Source organism: Triticum aestivum, chromosome 3B (genome assembly GCF_018294505.1).
Source record: "Triticum aestivum cultivar Chinese Spring chromosome 3B, IWGSC CS RefSeq v2.1, whole genome shotgun sequence".
Classification (NCBI taxonomy): Eukaryota; Viridiplantae; Streptophyta; class Magnoliopsida; order Poales; family Poaceae; genus Triticum; species Triticum aestivum.
The window spans coordinates 412,957,091-412,975,437 of record NC_057801.1 but is presented as its reverse complement, the minus strand read 5'-3'; the positions used below and the strand labels follow the sequence as shown (position 1 = coordinate 412,975,437).

At 42.8% G+C, this 18,347-nt stretch overlaps 1 protein-coding gene across 1 annotated transcript; it reads left to right on the top strand.

Moving 5' to 3' along the window:
* The first annotated feature begins 5,669 nt into the window (after nt 1-5,669).
* LOC123070121 (factor of DNA methylation 1) lies at nt 5,670-12,141 on the top strand. The gene is made up of 8 exons (XM_044493145.1): nt 5,670-5,833; nt 5,939-6,018; nt 6,119-6,897; nt 7,027-7,208; nt 9,192-9,281; nt 9,370-9,657; nt 9,744-9,956; nt 11,746-12,141. The coding sequence occupies exons 2-8, from the start codon at nt 5,993-5,995 to the stop codon at nt 11,971-11,973; spliced, it is 1,806 nt and encodes a 601-aa protein (XP_044349080.1). The 5' UTR covers nt 5,670-5,833; nt 5,939-5,992; the 3' UTR covers nt 11,974-12,141.
* The last annotated feature ends 6,206 nt before the right edge of the window (nt 12,142-18,347 follow it).

The window sequence follows — 18,347 nt, the reverse complement described above, 5'->3', positions numbered from 1 at the left end:
AAGCTGTGGAGGGGGCGGCCGACGAGCCACAGGCGATGGGCAAACTCTTTTCGGAGAAGCTGGCACATGCCAGCGTGATCGGGCAGACGCTGGGGAGAATCTGGTGCCCCATTAAGGGTGTGGACTGTAAGGAGGTTGAGGCCAATATGTTCCTTTTCTCCTTCCGGCAACCGGTGGGCTGGAGACGAGCTTTGGAGGAAGGGTCGTGGTGGTTTGATAAAGAACTCCTGGTAATGGAAGAGTTCGATCCGGAGAAGACAATAGAAGAGTATGACTTCAACCTGATTCCAATATGGATCCGTGTGTTTGGGCTGCCACTCGGATATATGAACAAAGCAACAGGAGAGCACATTGGCGAGGGGTTCCATGAGCTGGTCGACGTAGATGTAGGGCATGATGGAAGAGTAGTTGGGAAGTACCTACGGGTGAAGGTGAAACTGAATATCAAGGAACCGATCATGAGGGGTTTTGTGCTGGACAGGGAGAGGAAATCAGACGGAAATATGCAGGTGGAGATAGCGGAGGGGAGGACAGCAATAAGAAGAAGAGGAAAGAGCTAATATGGTGCCGGTTTGAGTACGAACACATGCCAGACTTCTGTTACACCTGCGGCATCATTGGACATGGTGAGAAGGAATGTAGCATGAAGCTAGTGAGAGGTGAAACCCCCCAGTTCAGCCCATGGATGAGAGCAGAGGAGAACTACAAGAAGGAGGAAGGAGGTAGAGGAAGATGGAATGACGGGAGACGGAGCAGCAGTGGCAAAAGTTTGAGTGGAGGGCGAGGAAGTGATGGGGTCCTGTACTAGGGGGAAAGGAGGCAATATAGCTGGGGTCGAGGCTCGGGTGGGTCAGGCAGTGATGCACCGTCTTGGAGGAAGGAGGGGGCTGCATCAGGGAGCAATGATAAGGTAGCTGGAGGAGAGGAGAAGGAAGTAACAAGCCCCTTAAAGTTAACGGGGAAGGGCGGGGATCACTCTGGGGGTAGCGTTGCAAGAAATCTCCAATTTGGCATATCCACGCATCTCTCAAAGGACAAGGCTCAGGAGAAGCCCGACACAGTGGTGGCGGTGGATACAGTTGTAGAATCAGGCGCTGAGCCACAAGTGCTAGGTACAGAAGGGGGAGGTGACAAGGATAAGATGGAGGCTGCAGGACGTACGTGCCTAGGTGGAGACGAAGATAAAGGAAAGAAAGAAGGGAACAAGTTCAGAAGGAGGGAGAGGGTGGAAAGTGGTGTTCAACATGCACATCTGGGAGTGAAATTGGGGAAGAGGGATGGAGACTACATGGAGGTGGATGAAACAGCTATGGCGAAGAAGAGTAAGGGGGAAGGAGGCGGTTCTAGCAGCAACTTGGAGGGTAGAGGAGGGGAGGATGTCAGGGCAATAGTGGATGAACCCAGTATGATCATATCGGCCGGGCTGCAAGTGCAGCCCCGCCGGGAGCAATGAAACTCGTCAGTTGGAATTGCCAGGGACTTGGGAACGGCCCGGCAGTTCAATCTCTTCTCAAACTGGGAAGAATGGAGGATCCCAATATCTTATTTCTTTGTGAGACTAGGCTGAGGGAGAAGGAGTTGGGAAGATTTTGGTGGTTGTTGGGGCTCGCCAACATGGTTGCTTGGAAGGATGAGGGGAGTGGGAGAGGGGTGGCACTTTTCTGGAGGCAGGGAGTTGATGTCAATCTCAGATCATATGGGAGGAGGCACGTGGACGTTGATGTAACGAGGGAGGATGGGTCGGTCTGGCGGCTAATGGGAGTTTATGGAGAGTCTGAATTAAGTAGGAAAGCAGAAACATGGAGATTGTTAAAGATTCTAAAACAACAACATCAGGCATCCAGGCCGTGGTTGTGCTTTGGAGATTTTAATGAGATTCTAGCAAGCAACGAGAAGGTGAGGGGTGCAGTTCGGCCTCAGCAATACCTTGATGCTTTCAGGGAGGCACTTGACTAGTGTAACTTGCGGGACATCGGGTATGAAGGAGATATCTTCACCTGGAGGAATCATAGTAAGGAGTTGCGGACATATATTTGTGAACGGATCGATAGAGCAGTAGCGAATGAGGAATGGTGTGCCATTTTTCCACAATTTGGAGTTATAAATGGAGAACCACGACACTCGGACCACCGACCGATCATTGTGCAGTTGGAAGGGGTGGAGAAGAAATGGAGGGTTGGGGACAAAATCTTTCGGTTTGAGGCTCGTTGGTTGCAGGAGGAGGGGTGTGAGGAGGTGATCAAGCATGCATGGGAGAGAGGATGGGAAGCAGGAGGGGGGAACGTAACAGAAGCCCTAAAGAAGATTGCTGTGCAGATGGGGACGTGGAGCAGAGATGTGGTGGGTGAGCTAGAGGAGAGGCTTAAGAAGGCACGAAGGGAGTTGGAAAGGGGCATGAAGGATCCGGTGTCGGAGGGGAAGATAAAGGATGAGGCTAGACTGAGGGCTCTGGTCCACGATCTGAAGGAGAAGAAGTATACTAGGTTGAAACAACGTGCTCATATGTGGTGGTTGAAGGGAGACAACCGTAACATCAAGTATCTGCAGTCGGTGGCGTCGGCTAGGAAGAGAGCAAACAGACTCAAGGAGATCAGAAGGGAGAATGGAGAACTAGTAGCGGAGGGAGAGGATTTAACTAACTATGTGTGCTCCTTTTTTCAGGAACTTTTTACATCCTCAAACCCCCACCGTATGCCTGAGCTGATCGACAAGGTTGAACCGAGAGTAACTCCTGACATGCATGCAGTACTTGACACAGAGTTCACTCGGGAAGAGATCAAGGCGGCACTTGATCATATCGGCGATCTAAAGGCGCCGGGCCCTGATGGGATGTCGGCGGTTGTTTATAAGAAGCACTGGCATTTCATGGGAGACAAGATAGTGGAAGAGGTGCTAGCGGTCTTGAACGGAGGAGATATTCCAGAAGGGTGGAATGATACAATGGTCGTGCTCATACCAAAGGTTAAGAACCCGACGAGGATCAAGGACCTACGACCAATCAGTCTTTGCAACGTGCTGTACAAACCGGTGTCAAAAGTCATTGCAAATCGCCTGAAACTAATTCTTCCCAGTATTATCTCAGAAAACCAAAGTGCTTTTGTGCCAGGCAGGCTCATCACAGACAACGTCCTCATAGCATATGAACTCTCCCACTACTTGATGAACAAGAAAGCCGGCAAGGTTGGTTATGCGGCGGTCAAAGCTGACATGAGTAAAGCATACGACAGAGTAGAATGGTGTTTTTTGGAGGCTATGATGATCAAGTTAGGCTTCAGTAGAAGGTGGGTTGAGCTAGTAATGAAGTGTGTAAGGACAGTGCGCTATCAGATCAAAGTGAATGGGGAGCTTACTCAGCAGTTTAGTCCTTCTCGGGGGCTAAGGCAGGGAGATCCGGCGTCTCCTTACCTGTTTGTGATTTGTGCGGAAGGGCTGACAGCAGCGCTAATGGATGCAGAACGGAGGGGCAAGTTACATGGAGTTAAAATCTGTCCAAGAGCACCTTGCATGACACAGCTATTCTTTGTGGACGATTCCATGTTGTTGATCAAAGCGGAACAACGAGAGGCGGAGGCCCTCCGGGAGGCTTTACAGCTTTATGAGGATAGTTCGGGACAGTGCATCAACACGGAGAAATCTGCTATCATGTTTAGCCCGAACACGAACGATGGTGAGAGGGCATCTGTCAAAGGAACACTTGGGATCCACAATGAGGATTGGAATGAGAAGTACCTTGGACTCCCGGTACATGTCGGCCGATTGAGGAGGAAAGCGTTTAACTATATCAAATGCAATATGTGTGGGAGAGTCCATGGTTGGCAAGAGAGGCTCCTAGCAAAAGAAAGCAAAGAAGTACTCGTGAAGGGCGTGGCCCAGGCTATTCCGGCGTTTGCAATGTCATGCTTCGACCTCACTAAGACCTTCTGTGCAGAATTGAACACGTTAATGGGCAAGTTTTGGTGGAGCTAGCAGGATAAGCAGAACCCAATGCACTGGATAAGTTGGGAAAAACTCGCTCGACCGAAAGCAATGGGGGGCCTGGGATTCCATGATATGCATAGTTTCAACATGGCGATGCTGGCGAGGCAAGGGTGGCGCCTCCTCCAACAACCGGACAGCCCGTGTGCAAGGGTTTTGCAGGCGAGATATTACCCCGGTCGGTCCGTGCTCGATGCTACAGCCCACGATGGCATCTCTTACTCATGACGTAGTATTCTGCATGGACTAGATCTCGTGAAGCAGGGCTACATCCGAAGGATCGGCGACGGGGCTGCGGTCAATATTTGGTCCGATCCTTGGATACCCAGATCATGGTCGTGACGAGTAATCACACCAAGGGGCCTGAACCTTCTCACCACCGTCAATGAACTCATAAGCCCAATCACTGGCAGTTGGGATGAGGAGCTTGTCCGGGACACCTTTTGCGAGGAGGACACGAAGCACATTCTCAATATTCCCCTTCGAGAGGGGGTAGATGACTTTTATGCCTGGCATTTTGATACGAAAGGAGAATTCTCAGTCAAGAGTGCTTACAGACTACACATGGAGTTAGCTCAACAAACACAAACTAGGGCGCCGGGGTCGAGCACGGCTGGCGCGGGGCAGCTGGAGAGGACTGAAGATCCGTCATGGAAGAGGATTTGGAAGATGCGTTGCCCTGTCAAGTTGCAGATGTTCATTTGGCGCTTGAAACACCAGTCTCTGGCCCTTTGCACTAACCTGATGAGGAGAGGGATGAAGTTGGAGAACTCTCGCTGCTTCCTCTGCGAGCGGGTGCAGGAGGATGGCGCGCACTTATTCATCAAGTGCAAAATGGTCAAGGAAGGGTGGCGGTTGTTGGGCCTTGAGAACGAGCGAGTGCAGCTTGAGAGCATTCGGGGGGTGCATGCGATGCTCGATAAACTTTGGGAGCTAGATGAGAGAAAGAGGATGCTAATAGTGATATTTTGGTGGCATTGGTGGAACAACAGGAACAGGAAACGTGAAGGGGAGCAGCCGATCCATGTCTCCGAGGTAGTCCGGCGTACGCGGTGTGATGCACTGGAATATGAGGATGTGTATCATCGGCAAGGCAAAGTGGCCTCAACTACATGGGTCCCTCCTGCCAACGACGAGATTAAGATCAACCTAGATGAGGCCTTTACGCCGGGAGGAAGCATGGGAGGATGGGGAGTGGTGGCTAGGGACGAAGAAGGGCATGTGATCATAGCCCGATTGGGCAGGCTGACTCACACGGCGGATGCCTTCGCGGCTGAGATCGGGGCAGTGAGTGCGGCAGTAGCGACAGCAACCGAGCTAGGCGCCATCCGTGTGGTGTTCGAAACAGACTCAATGCTGCTTGCCGAGGCTTTGGACATTGCGAAAACGGACTCATCACCGTACGCTGCAGCCATTGAGGACATTAAGTTACAACTCAAATTGTGGTTCTCGAAGTTTACCATTAGAGCATGCCGGCGCGAGGCAAATTCTGTAGCACATGAGCTCGCTCGAATAGGTCGTATGTGCTTGTCAGACATATGTATGAAGTGGAACACCACTGTACCGCCCAATGTGGCTGCTTGTGTGTTAGGCGATATGCCTAGCCACCGTTGATTTATAAAGCTTTGCTTTGCTTTAAAAAAAAAGACTAGTGCGCTAATAACATGTCGACACGTCGACAGTCGACAGGAGCAGAACGCCTAGGGGGTCCGGCCTGCTCAATCAGTGCCTTCGCCACCCATTCGGCCATTCGCCTCCTCCATCACGTGATCATCTGCTTCTCCGCTTTGCCCCCTCCTGCTGCCCTGCCCGTCTACAGCGCCCTACAGCGCGGCGACTCGCCTCCGCCAACGCCGAGGTGAGCCCAAGCCCTCCGACTCGCTTCCTCATCCGTGGACGCCCTCCTCCTCCCTCTTCTATCGAGGGACATTGGACTGATCCTCGCCGCGCCTTAAAACCCTAGGTTGTTGGTGGCGGCGGCGTCCGTCGGCAGGCTGGTGGGCGGCCCTCCATCTCCATGGATTCCGGCGACGCACCTGAACGGTACGTCATGCCCAACCTCTCTTTCTGTATCTTCTCTATTTCGCGAAACCAAGGAACACGGCAGCTGCAATTTACTGCCTTTGTTCTCCGATTTTGGCAGGATTCGCAAGGAAAGAGGTTTTCGGAGGAGCGACCCGAGCAGAGATAGCCCACCTCGTCGTCACGCAACTGGAGCAGGCTCAGATGCTCATCGGCACGGGAGAGACAGGCCGACCCACCGCGTCCCCGCCAAGCGCGTCAAGGATGAATTGCCAGAGTCGTCGGAGCCGCCGCCGTTGTCGCGGCTCAAGGCTGTGGTGTCCCGTCCTCTTCAGGACAGAGATGAGCAATTCGTCTGGCCATGGATGGGTGTGCTGGTCAATGTGCCTACCGAGTGGAAAGGCGGCCGCCAGGTTGGGGAAAGTGGCAACCGCTTGAAGGAGCAGCTCTCGCGATTTTGCCCCCAGAAGGTTATTCCTTTGTGGAATCACAGAGGCCACACGGGATATGCTATCGTTGAGTTTGGAAAAGACTATGCTTGCTTCTGCAACGCCTTCAAGTTTGAAAATCACTTCGAGGCGGAAGGATATGGCAAACGGGACTGGGAGGCACGCAGGTATCGAGGGTCGAAGATGTTTAGATGGGTTGCAAGGGCAGATGATCAAAGAACTCTGGGGCCAATCGGGGAGCATCTGCAAAAAAATGGTGATTTGAAAACTGTTGCGGAACTTGAGAATGAAGGAACACGCAAAACCGACAAACTGGTAGCTAATTTAGCCAGCCAAATTGAGGTAAAGGCCAAGCATGTCCAAGAACTTGAATGCAAGTACAATGAGACGACCAACTCACTTGACAAGGTGATGGAAGAAAAGGAGCAGGTCCTCCAGAGATACAATGATGGTTTGTTTCCTTCTTTTGCTCTTTTTATGTTCTGTTCTTATGGTATAAGAACATATATATGCATTTATCTCCTTTGAGCATGGGGTCATTTCAGTTATTTAATGTCTTTTGAACCTGCATTGTCACCAGAAATACACAAGATGCAGCAACTTGCTCGTAAGCATTCTCAGATGATCATCAATGAGAATCAGAGGCTCCGTTCAGAACTGGAGTCCAAGATGCAGGATCTCGAAATAAAATCCAGGCAGCTTGATGAACTTGCTGTGCGTAGTGACTCAGACAGAAGGAACCTTGAGAAAGAGAAGGAAAAGGTGTGTGCCCAATGTCTCCCATAAAAAATTATGGAAGTTAGTTTTATGGGTCCTCTCCTTTTGTTTGTTCTGGAGGATGGTTGATTGTTTCTGTGCTTCTTTTACATAACATCTTTCTGTTCACTAGTAACTAGCCTGAATTGCTACATAGCATTATATTGGTATTTTCCTCTCCCTCTCCTATTTGTGAATGAACGATCCACGATTCAATTCATGCCACATTTTTTAATATTTGTTTATCTTTTGAATATAGAAAATAATGGTCGTCACTAGCCAGTGTATTTTAGTTGACAAAGGAAGACTGTTAGCATTACAGAACAACAAGCTTTCTTACTAACCTCTAATTTTACCTCATCCACTCTTGTTTATCTCGTGTTCTCTATCTTTTTGAGAATATATTTTTCCCAGTTCTCCACCATCAAGTGACTTTAAATGTGGGTTGCTAGTACATAAACATTGTGCTATGTTGTTTTTAGTTGTCTTTTTATCTAATGCAAATATCATGCCTTCGGATGCTTCCATGCATTCTCATGTTACTCTAGTTGTTTATGTGATCAACCCATCTAAGGCATACGATTATCTGGGCTATATCGTACACACAATGCATTAACATCGATCTACCAGTTGTTCTTACCTGATAGCATCCATGTCTTGTATGTTGTCCTTATACATACTTAACTTTTGACTTTTTTCCAATCTACCACTTATCTGTCTTTTTATCTGCTGTAAACTTTCGGCCGCCAATCCATACATGCATGCATGGTTATGCAACTATGCACCCTATGCATGTACTTAGATCTAACATTGCTGGCCTGTGTTGCTCTTCTATCAGATTTACACAATTTATAGTAATCTACACCGTTACAGTCTGATTTTACCAAAATAAATGCCGTATGAAGATAATTTCTTCTACTGCATAAATTAATCTACAAAGCCATCCATCAAAATAATCTGTGTAGTGTTTTTTATTACCTAGAAGTAATCTAGTCATGTCTCATCAAAATATGTGGTGTAGATATTCAATTTTTACAAGTAATCTAAGCTGCTATCATTTTGCTGCATGTAGGTAAATGGTGTAAACCTTTCTTTCTTAACATAGTCTGTACTACTATCGCTATTGAATCTGCAGAAAGTATTTTCTCTATAGTTCGGTCGAGATCTACTGACATTTTTTTTGCACTTTCCTCGCACAACATCTACACAATTGTAAGAGTAGTACTGTAGTAGCCCGCTTTCTTGTGTTTGATGTGTGGTTTTGAGATGCATGGTTTTATTTTTGCAATAACTTGATCGGTTTGACATTACTATTCATTTTTACTCTGCTCAAAGTTCTACGAGTAGTATCCTAAAGTTGATGTGTGGTACAAATTGAGATGTATGCTGTTTCCTAATTGGACTCCTAAGCTGATTCAAGTGTACGGGCTCTGATTATTTGCAAGGAGTACACCTTATATTATTTAGATGCATGCATTACTTATCCCTATCCGGATTCCTAAAATGGTTCAAGCGTAAATGCTCTTGTTTTTTAGAGGAGTACGCGTGTGGGATTCTGATTCAGATGTACAGAAATTATTTCCAAGTTTTATCGTACAGTTCTGTTCCGAGCACTGTTGTCAGCTGGAATTGGTCTAAGGTTTCTTTAGTAGATTGTCTTAGTTTTTGTTGTTTAGTTGATGTTGATGAATCTCTATCAATCAAATTTCGAACCTTAAATTGATAGATCTTCACCGTTCAGTTTCTGTTGCTTTAATAATAATAGATTCTTATCATTGTATTTTTTCTATTTTTGTTGTAATTCTACATTTTGCTCTCGGACAACAATACAATGCAGAAGGTTTAACAGTAGGATAATTTCAGCAAAATGCATTGAACTTGTTTATTTTACTTTTAGAGAGGGCTTGGTGCCAGGTACAAAATGTAGGCGCCTCCCCCCCTCCAGGTTTCCTGCATAAAACTCATTTCAGGCTGTTGTGGTTTATACAGAATGAAATGAAAGCAAAATATCTTAAGATGGCAACATCGGAGCAACAGAGGGCGGATGAAAATGTGCTGAAGCTTGTGGAAAAACACAAGGTTTGTCCTTCATATATTTTTTTTCACTTGAGGTTCTGAGATACTAATTTATATGACTGCCTTACTGTGCTGAAAATGAAAATTGCAGAGGGAGAAACAAGCTGCTCTAAATGAGATTATCAAGTTAGAGCAGAAACTGGATGCCAAGCAGAAGCTTGAATTAGAAATAAAACAGATGCAGGGAAAATTGGAAGTGATGAAGCATATGCCAGGTGTGGAAGACTCCGAATCAAAAAGGAAGATAGATGAACTTAGTGCCGAGCTTGAGGACAAGTATGATGAAATGGATGCAATGGAATCACTCCACCATACTCTACTTATGAAGGAAAGGATAAGCAATGATGAGTTGCAAGATGCTCGGAAGAAGTTAATAGATGTAAGTTTCCTCATTAATTGAGTACTTGCACTTGTCTTGTTATGTTTGAATTACATTGCAGAGCTATCTATTGCATACACCTGCAGGGTTTGCGGGATCTTACAACTGGCCGAGGAATTATAGGAATTAAAAGAATGGGTGATCTTGATCTGAAATCATTTGCGATTGCTTGCAAAAATAAAATGTCAAAAGAAGATGCAGGCGTTACTGCTTCCATTCTTTGTTCAAAGTGGGAGGAGGAGATTAAAGATCCAGAATGGCACCCTTTTAAAGTTATCGTGGATGAAGGCAAAGAGAAGGTAATAATATCTTCACTCTTGCTTTTATGCACTTGTTGTTCTCTAATACTCCCTCCGTTCCTTTATATAAGGTGTATTTGTTTTTTCAAAAGTCAAACGAGTGCCTGTTTGACCAAGTTTTTAGAAAAAATATATAAGTATCCACAATACGCATCATGAAAGTAGTTTCATATTTTATCTATTAGGTATTGCAGATGTTGTTATTTTATTCTATAATCTTGGTCAAACATTCAAATGTTTGACTTGCACGGGAATCAATACACCTTATATTCTGGAACGGAGGGAGTAGCATATAACCTTGAGCAATCAATTTCACAGTGAATTTTCTATTCTGCAAACCTTAACATAGTTCAAATCTATTTATAAGTAAACTATGGCGAGAGCTGAAATTTGGAGATACCTAGATATTCTTACATTAATCTAATGACAAAAATAGCAGAAATTCCCACATTAATAATAAAAAATGGAAAATACATATCTATTGATCAAAGCATTATCAACTGTAGGTAGCAAGAGAAAGAATACCGCCATAATACAAGCATTGTGGACTTATCGAGTTAAGACTCCAAATAATCTGACAAACATTAGTTGCATTAACAATTCAGATCCATTGTGTTTCCTCCATCTGTTACATCCTTGGTCCTCCATTACGTACGAAAAAGGAGAGGAGGAAACCAAGAAACAATCAGCCATTAAGTGTCACCAGCCAAGGGGCTATATTCTTGTGTTATTTAAATATAATCTAGTTCTTCATGAAAGTTATAATATCTTGTTTTTCATGTCGTGGTGTGGATGTAAGCTACCACATGACGATTTTTTACAATTAACCAATTATCCAGTCAATTAAGCTGTGCCATAGCAAGTATTCAACGGATGTGTGATGAAGGAATCTCAAAATTTAGCCATATGTATGCTTATGTGTAGGTTAGCTAAGTTTCATTTACTTGATTTTGTAGCTTGGGGAGAGTTCAGTCATATGCATAGATTTATGCTACTTCAGTGCTAGGAAAGCAACATTGTTGAGTTCCTGAGGGCAAAACTTTATGTTGATGTTAGCTGCTCTTGATTGAGATGTATATCATCTAACTGAAAAAAATGATGATTTCTATGTACTCTAGACTTGCTTTCTTCCATCTCTGAATTTTCTCTAAAGCTGATGGTGAGTTCTATACTAGTTAAGTTATGTAATTCACCAGCTTCCGGAAATCAGAACATAATACATCTATATTTGCCCTTGGAGTAGTGTGTGGGGCAACCAAACTTCTTACCAGTAAAACGCTTGCCACTCGGTACACATATTGATGGATGCTAATAACTTCCCACTCCTAGAAGTTTATGATAGGGACCCCTTATGATATTCCTTAGTAAGTTAGATGTTCATTCTTAGTTCCTAGCTTGGCTAAGTTGGACACATCTTGTGTCTTGGCTGTTGAAATTTGACATGATACATGATACTTGGAGCTCAAAGCTTGCTGCCATTTGCAAACAATGTTCTCCCTGAACTTTCTGTAGCATACTTGTTCGACGGGCATGGAAATGAAGTAGGTGTGTTTTACATCATTTCTAACATGCATAAATTGTTTTTGTTCACCATTATCTTTTGTACCGTGCTTACATTTAATGTTCAGGGAACATTTAGACACTATGCAATTCCTGTATCAATACTTTTCTAAATTAACAGCTTAGGCATATTCGTGGAGTGTGAAATTTTGAAGCTGTTATTGCTCTGTTTATTACATGTTTAGAATGGAGGAGAATATTTATCTAATGATGCGTGCATTGACGTTAGGAAATTCTCCGCGAGGATGACGAGAAGCTGCGAGAACTGAAAGAAGAGTATGGCGAAGAAGTGTATGGCTTGGTAACAAAGGCTCTGCTTGAAGTTAACGAGTATAACCCTAGTGGCCGCTATCCTGTACCCGAGCTGTGGAACTTCAAAGAGAAGAGGAAAGCAACTCTCAAAGAAGCTGTCCAGTACGTCCTGAGACAGTGGCGCACACAGAAGAGGAAGCGCTGAGCCCAGATATCTAAATTCCTGTAGTGAACTAGAAGTGCGTTTCAGCCTGGTGTAGCATTGACATGAATGCTAGTACTTGGAGATTGTGAATCGCCCTTTCAGGATAATCTTTTTCGTGCCAAGCTATGTGCTAGTATGAATGAACGGCTACTAGTTTGTTGATTTCAATGCATGTGATGCCTGGTGACTGTTTGGTGCTCGACATGCTTAACGAGCCCAAGAATGGCTTGCTGGAAACATGCTTATCCTGATATTGTGTACTAGTTATAGCAGGAAAACCATCGCAAGCACATGATTTTATCTTGTGTTTGTCTCAGGCTTGTACGTATTTCTAGGATTACGTTGAGAGTCCAATATTTGTTGCTGGAATAATCACTCCTGGTTCATTTTTAAACCTGGTTGTCACAGTTGAGAGCAACCCGGCTGTCACAATTCTTCTGGAAAAGAATGCATCCAAAATCCTGCCTGTTTCATGTACAGGAGGAAGGAGACTATACTACTCTGCGCAGCTCAGCTCAGCGTAATAGTGTTCACCTGCCAAGATAAACAACCCTACCCCGTCTCCAGTTCTTTCGCTGCTAGGCGCTTGCATCTCTCACTTCACCCTTTTGTTTCTTTCTTTCCTGCAGCTTCTCTTCTCTCTGTTCTGCTCTTCCAAGATCTGGTGTTGTAATTTGCAAATAGCTCTTGGTCACATTGTGTTAAAATAAATAAAGAGTTTGTTTTACCCAATGATAACACCCTACAAAAATTGAATTGTCAATGGATTAAATACGACGAGACGTCTATACAGTTCGATTAATAATCGTTAGTTCATTATCATCTAATTGTATATTTTGCTTCCATGCTATCTATGTGATATGTTTATGTTGGTAATTTATGGGTTCAATTCATGCTGGATGCACGCAAATGAAACGTTCCATAAGCTTATTGAAACCAGATCTCTATCCATGGAAACAACATTACTTTTTTTTGCGGAATAACAACATATTTTGCAACCTCGTCGGACGGGTTCCCGTGCGATGTCTAGAGGGGGGGGGGGGGGGGGATTGGACACCCATAGGCATCCTCGTCGCGAAACTTTCACCCAGAATCACCCGGTGGGCAGGAGGAAAAGCAACACTAGTGTGGATGACACCCATAGGCATCGTTGTCGCGAAGCTTTCACCCGGAATCACCTAGTGGGTAGGAAGAAAAGCAACACCAGTGTGGAGCTCCATGATTGCACCTCCAAGGAGGGGTGCGGAGCGTCGCTGCGGTCGCTCAAACACGAGGTTCGTGCATGCATTTTTCTAGAAACCACCTCAATCAAACCCAACCACTCACATCGACACACCGCTACAATCGGGGCAACTCAACGAAGCCATGGTCGTTGCACCTTGCACCACGCCGATGTAGTCGACGGGAACCGAGAACCACCTGAAGATGGCACACACGAGGGGTAGAGCAAGGGGGTTGCATGTCACCGTACACATATCCGAGTAGCCACAGTGCACACGGGGCAGGCTAGTTGGATCTGGCACCCCTGACATGCCGATGGGCACAACACAGGGTCAAGGGGACCTCTGTTGCTGCTAGATGAGTAGGAGATTGAACATGTCCATTCAATTAAGGAGGCCTACCCGCAGGGAGGCCCGGATTTATGGTGAAAAGCCATAGAGATGGCGAGGATGAGGTAGTTCTAGCAGAATCGTGTCTGGTGAGGAGCATCATTGACGTTAAAGGGGTCGAGGAAGCATGGTAGGATGAGGAGGACGGGACGAGGGCAGGAGCGCCCCGCGGCCACCTTCAACTGGCGGGCATCATCCTCCAACGACGGGGGGGGGGGGGGGGGGTTGCAAGGTGGTAGCAGGTGGCCTATGAAGTCGCTTAGGCATATCGACACGTATTGAGTTGTCCACACATGCATGTTCAACGACTCCATGGCGTCCAATCAATTTCCTAGGATGGGTCAAAGGACTTCGGTGGCCGAGGAGAGGGGGGGGGGGGTATGAAGTGTGTCCCATTCTTGCATCTCATCTCACATAAAGTTATGGACCAACTTCTAGGGAGTACATGTCATTTCCTTGTTATAATGTCCTTCCCCTAAATTTCTCTGTGGCACCAACATTTAATCAATAAAAAATTATGATGTCATCCTATAAATTAATTCACAACTGCAAATATTGGAGAGCTCCTTAAAAAAGAGAGCAGACATGGAACATGTTGCAAACAAATAGTACTTTCGTCTGTAATTACTTACGCTCAAATGAATGTATCTAGAATGAGCGTAAAGTAATAACCCATGAAAACAATAATTTCAACAAGTGAATCCGCTTATGGTCATTATTTCTGAAAGTATAGGGCTATGCAGTGTGGAAATTTTCTGTTCACATATTTCTTTTCAGGTAGGGGAACAATAGCACCGTAAAGGGTGCAACTGCAAACTAAGGCTATGTTTGAAAGCAATGTTTTTGTAAAACCTCAGTATTCTGATACTACAATTTTTTTATACCGATGACAATGAATAGTTTATGAAACCAACAGTGTTTTTAAGTATTGTGGAAAAAATGGCATGTTTGGCAATCAAAGTATACAACGTTGTAATAGGCCACCGCTAAGACAAGGCCTTTATTGCGTTTCTCAGTTTTTAGAAAAGAGGTCTTAGCCTCTTTTTTTAGTACTGCAAAAATACTATAGTTTTGTGGATACTACAGTTTATAATACTATGCAATTTTAATTAGAGCCAAACACCTCAAAGTATTTAAAACCATAGCATTCTAAAATATTGTTATAATCTTAAAATACTTTAAAATACTTCACAACTAAACACGGCCTAAGTCCAAGAGCTTAAGTGCGCACTTTGTACATCCAGAGAAGGCTTGGGCATCACAACACCTGTCATAGTCATCGGGGACCTCGTACGAGTGAGCCGGACGGTCGACCGTGGTGGTGAGCTCCTTGTCCTCCCTGTACCTGGCACGGAACATGGTTAGTCGAAGCACGTAAGACTCAGACCGGTCCTCGCAGGCCCGCAGGTGCTCCGCGAGGCAGTACTCGCTACGGTGGCCCATGTAGAGGAGCTGGATACCTTGGCGCGCCTACGGTCCGGGTCTTGCGGAACATCATCTTCCCGCTGACCTTCCACTCCTTCGGTCGGCGGCTCGCGTTGGCCGCAGACATGACGCGGCACGCGTATAGGTGGCCGTCCGTGGTTTCACTCCCATCATTATCTAGGGAGTCGGCATGGTGGAGCCCGACCCCATAGTCGTGCAGGTCGACCTTGGTCGAGAGGAGGAGGCAGTGCGGGCTGAACTCCGGATGGGGTTGTTTCCTATACCTAAATTATAAGTGCCACAAGTATGACACGAAGCAACATGGACCAAATGCCTCTATTACCATCCATTGTTTCATGTCAAATAGATGACATCAACAGGAATCTTTTTGGTTTTCAGACTTAAAAATATTTTATCCTAAATAAAAAATCTGAATAAAAATCCGTTTTCACCATTATATCCGTCTCGACGAGATCTTCAAAACTAGATCCCATGTTGATATGTTTCATGACTTTTTTTCAGCCAAAAATTGTCATATGTTTACACTAAAGTTGCCATGACATGTTTCATCGATTTTTATTCTAGATTTAAAGCTATCACTGTATTTCAACTACTTTTTAGGGCAATTTTTATTAATTGACCATGGAAATTTTTATTAATTAACCACGACAAATTTATTTCATGGATCATAGCGTTTCTACTAATTCAAGATGACAATTTTAGTTTATAGATAATGGCAATTTTATTATTTTAACCATGGCAATTCTAGTATTTGACCATTTTTTATGGACCAAGGAAAATTCTAGTGCATGTATCATGGCAAATTTAAGTAATTCGCCATGGCAATTTTATTTTACGGTTCATGGAAAATTTAAGTCATTGATCATGCATTTTTAAAGTAACTGGAGATATATTTCATTTTAATTATGAACCATATCAAAATTATTACATGGATCATGGCAAATTTTAGTAATTCACCATGGCAATTTTAGTTTCTTAAATTTCTTTTTTATAATATGTCAAAATTTACTTTAAACATAGAAGAAAAGGTAGTTGAAATATATCATGGAAACTTCAATGTAAATACCAGGGCAATTTATGTGTAATATACATGGCAACTTTTAACCAGAAAAGTCATCGAAACATATCAATATGAGATCTGGTTTCGAAGATCTCGTCGCGATGGATTTAATAGTGAAACGGATTTTCAATCGGATTTTTCATTCAAGAGATAAAACATTTTAAAAATTGGAAATCCAAAAAGATTGCCACATGCATGCATGTGGTGATGTGACAATCTGTTTGCTACTGAGACTTTTTGTGCGCCTCCCTTCCTGCCACACGTATGTCAGATATCAGCGTCCTTTCTATATGGGGTCCGTTAGCGACAAATTCTTACAGCCACGCTGAGACCGAGCCACCCTGCGCGTCCACTTGCGCCTGCCCATGATCCTCATCGGGTTTGGAAACCATCTAGAAGGTTCACTGAAGTGGTTGTTCCTGTTTTGTCTTTTTACCGACCTTTTCGGTTTTCTACCTTTTTATTTCTTTTTTTGTTCATTTCTTCCTTTACATTTTTTCTTTTTGTGGTTTCATAAATTCAGAATTTCTAAACTTTGTTTAAATTAACAAAAAATTATCAAAATTCCAAATTTTGATCAAGATTTCAATTTTTTTCACGGTTTCAAAATGTGTTCGTAATTTCAAAACCTTTGAAAATTTGAGTTCATTTTTAAAAAAATGCTCACTTTATTTTTTTTAGAATTCAAAATTTGTTAGCAATTTCAAAAATGTTCAAATTTTGGAAAACTCCAGGATTTGAAAAATTCTTCACGTTTAAAAAAAATACTTTCTAAAATTTGTTTATCACTCAAACAAATTGTCCCAAATTTAAAATTTATTCACAAATTCTAAAATGCTAACATTTTTCAAAAAAAAAAATCTCATTTCTCACATTTTGTTCAGTTTTTTAAAATTTGTTCACCATTCAAAAAATGTTTTTGGAAATCAAAATTTGTTCGCAATTTAAAAAAATATCCCCTTTTTAATCATGTTTTTAGAATATATTATTTTTTAAATTTTTTGCACTTTTTAAAATTTGCTTGCAATTTGAAAAAATGTTTATGTTTCAATTTTTTGTTCAAGTTTTCCATACTTTGTTCACTTTCAAAATTTTGTTCACAATTTCCCCATGTTAATGGTTCAGCTTCGCTCTTGATCCCTTGTTCGGGAAAAACCTTCCTGGCCCCTGAACCAGTATTTTTCTCTTTTGTTTTCCACTGGTTTTCCGATTATCTACTTTTTGATTTTTTTGTTCCTTTTCTTTTCTTCCTTGTTACATTTCTTTTTCTTTTTTTCCTTGTTACATTTCTTTTTATTTTTCGAGTTACCATAATTCTTGAGTTTAAATAATTGTTCGGAAATTCATAATTTTATTTAAATTTTCGAAAAATGTTCAAAATTCCAAATTTTAATTATTTCAAAAAATGTACATCGTTTTCTAAAATTATTTGCAAGTTCAGAAATTTGTTCACTATTTTGAAAAATCTAGTTCATGTTTTCCAAAATTATTTGTGTTTTTTCAAATTTTGCTCACTTTTTATACAAATTCTTCACAATTCATAAAAATTGTTCATAATTTCTAAAATTTTGTTCACGTTCATAATTTTTTTTCACTTTTAAAAATTTGTTCACCGTTCAAATGAATTGTTCAAAATTCAAAATTTGTTCACGAATCCAAAAAATATTCACATTTAAAAAATAATCTGTTCATGTTTCTAAAATATCATTCACCATTGAAAAACATTGTTTGGGAATCGAAATTTGTTTACAATTTTAAAAAATATTCACTTTATTGAACTTTTTGTTCATCTTTTAAATTATTGTTCATGTTTTTTTAAAAAATTGCAATTTCAATTTTTTTTACATTTTTTAAATTTTTTTGCTCATGTTTTCCAAATTGTTCGCGTTAATTAAACTTTGTTCACTTAAAAAAATGTTCTCAATTTCAAAAAATGACACTTCTTAAAATTTGTGCAAAATATATGTTAAATATTGAAGAAAAATGTTCCTTGTAAAAGAGTGAGTGGGTGGCCAGTGCAACTCAACGAGATTGCATAATCTTTGTCATGGGGTCAAAGGAAAGAAACGTTGTAAGTAGTTCCAGAGTTTCCTACTCCGACTGATATAGAAGCCTCTACATGAGACATTAATACTTCGGTCGAACTTATAACTGAGCTATGTAGGTTAGGTAAATCTCATACAAACCTCTATGGTATGAAGTCGAGATATTATTGTTAGACAAATAATGAACCTACAAATACAAAAAGAACATTGATG

Bases quoted from the DNA above. Each gene is read 5' to 3' on its own strand.
- LOC123070121 (XM_044493145.1), top strand. From the start codon at position 5,993: ATGGATTCCGGCGACGCACCTGAACG. The intron at 6,019-6,118 runs GTACGTCATGCC...CGATTTTGGCAG, and splicing joins TCCGGCGACGCACCTGAACG to GATTCGCAAGGAAAGAGGTT. The intron at 7,209-9,191 runs GTGTGTGCCCAA...TGGTTTATACAG, and splicing joins TTGAGAAAGAGAAGGAAAAG to AATGAAATGAAAGCAAAATA.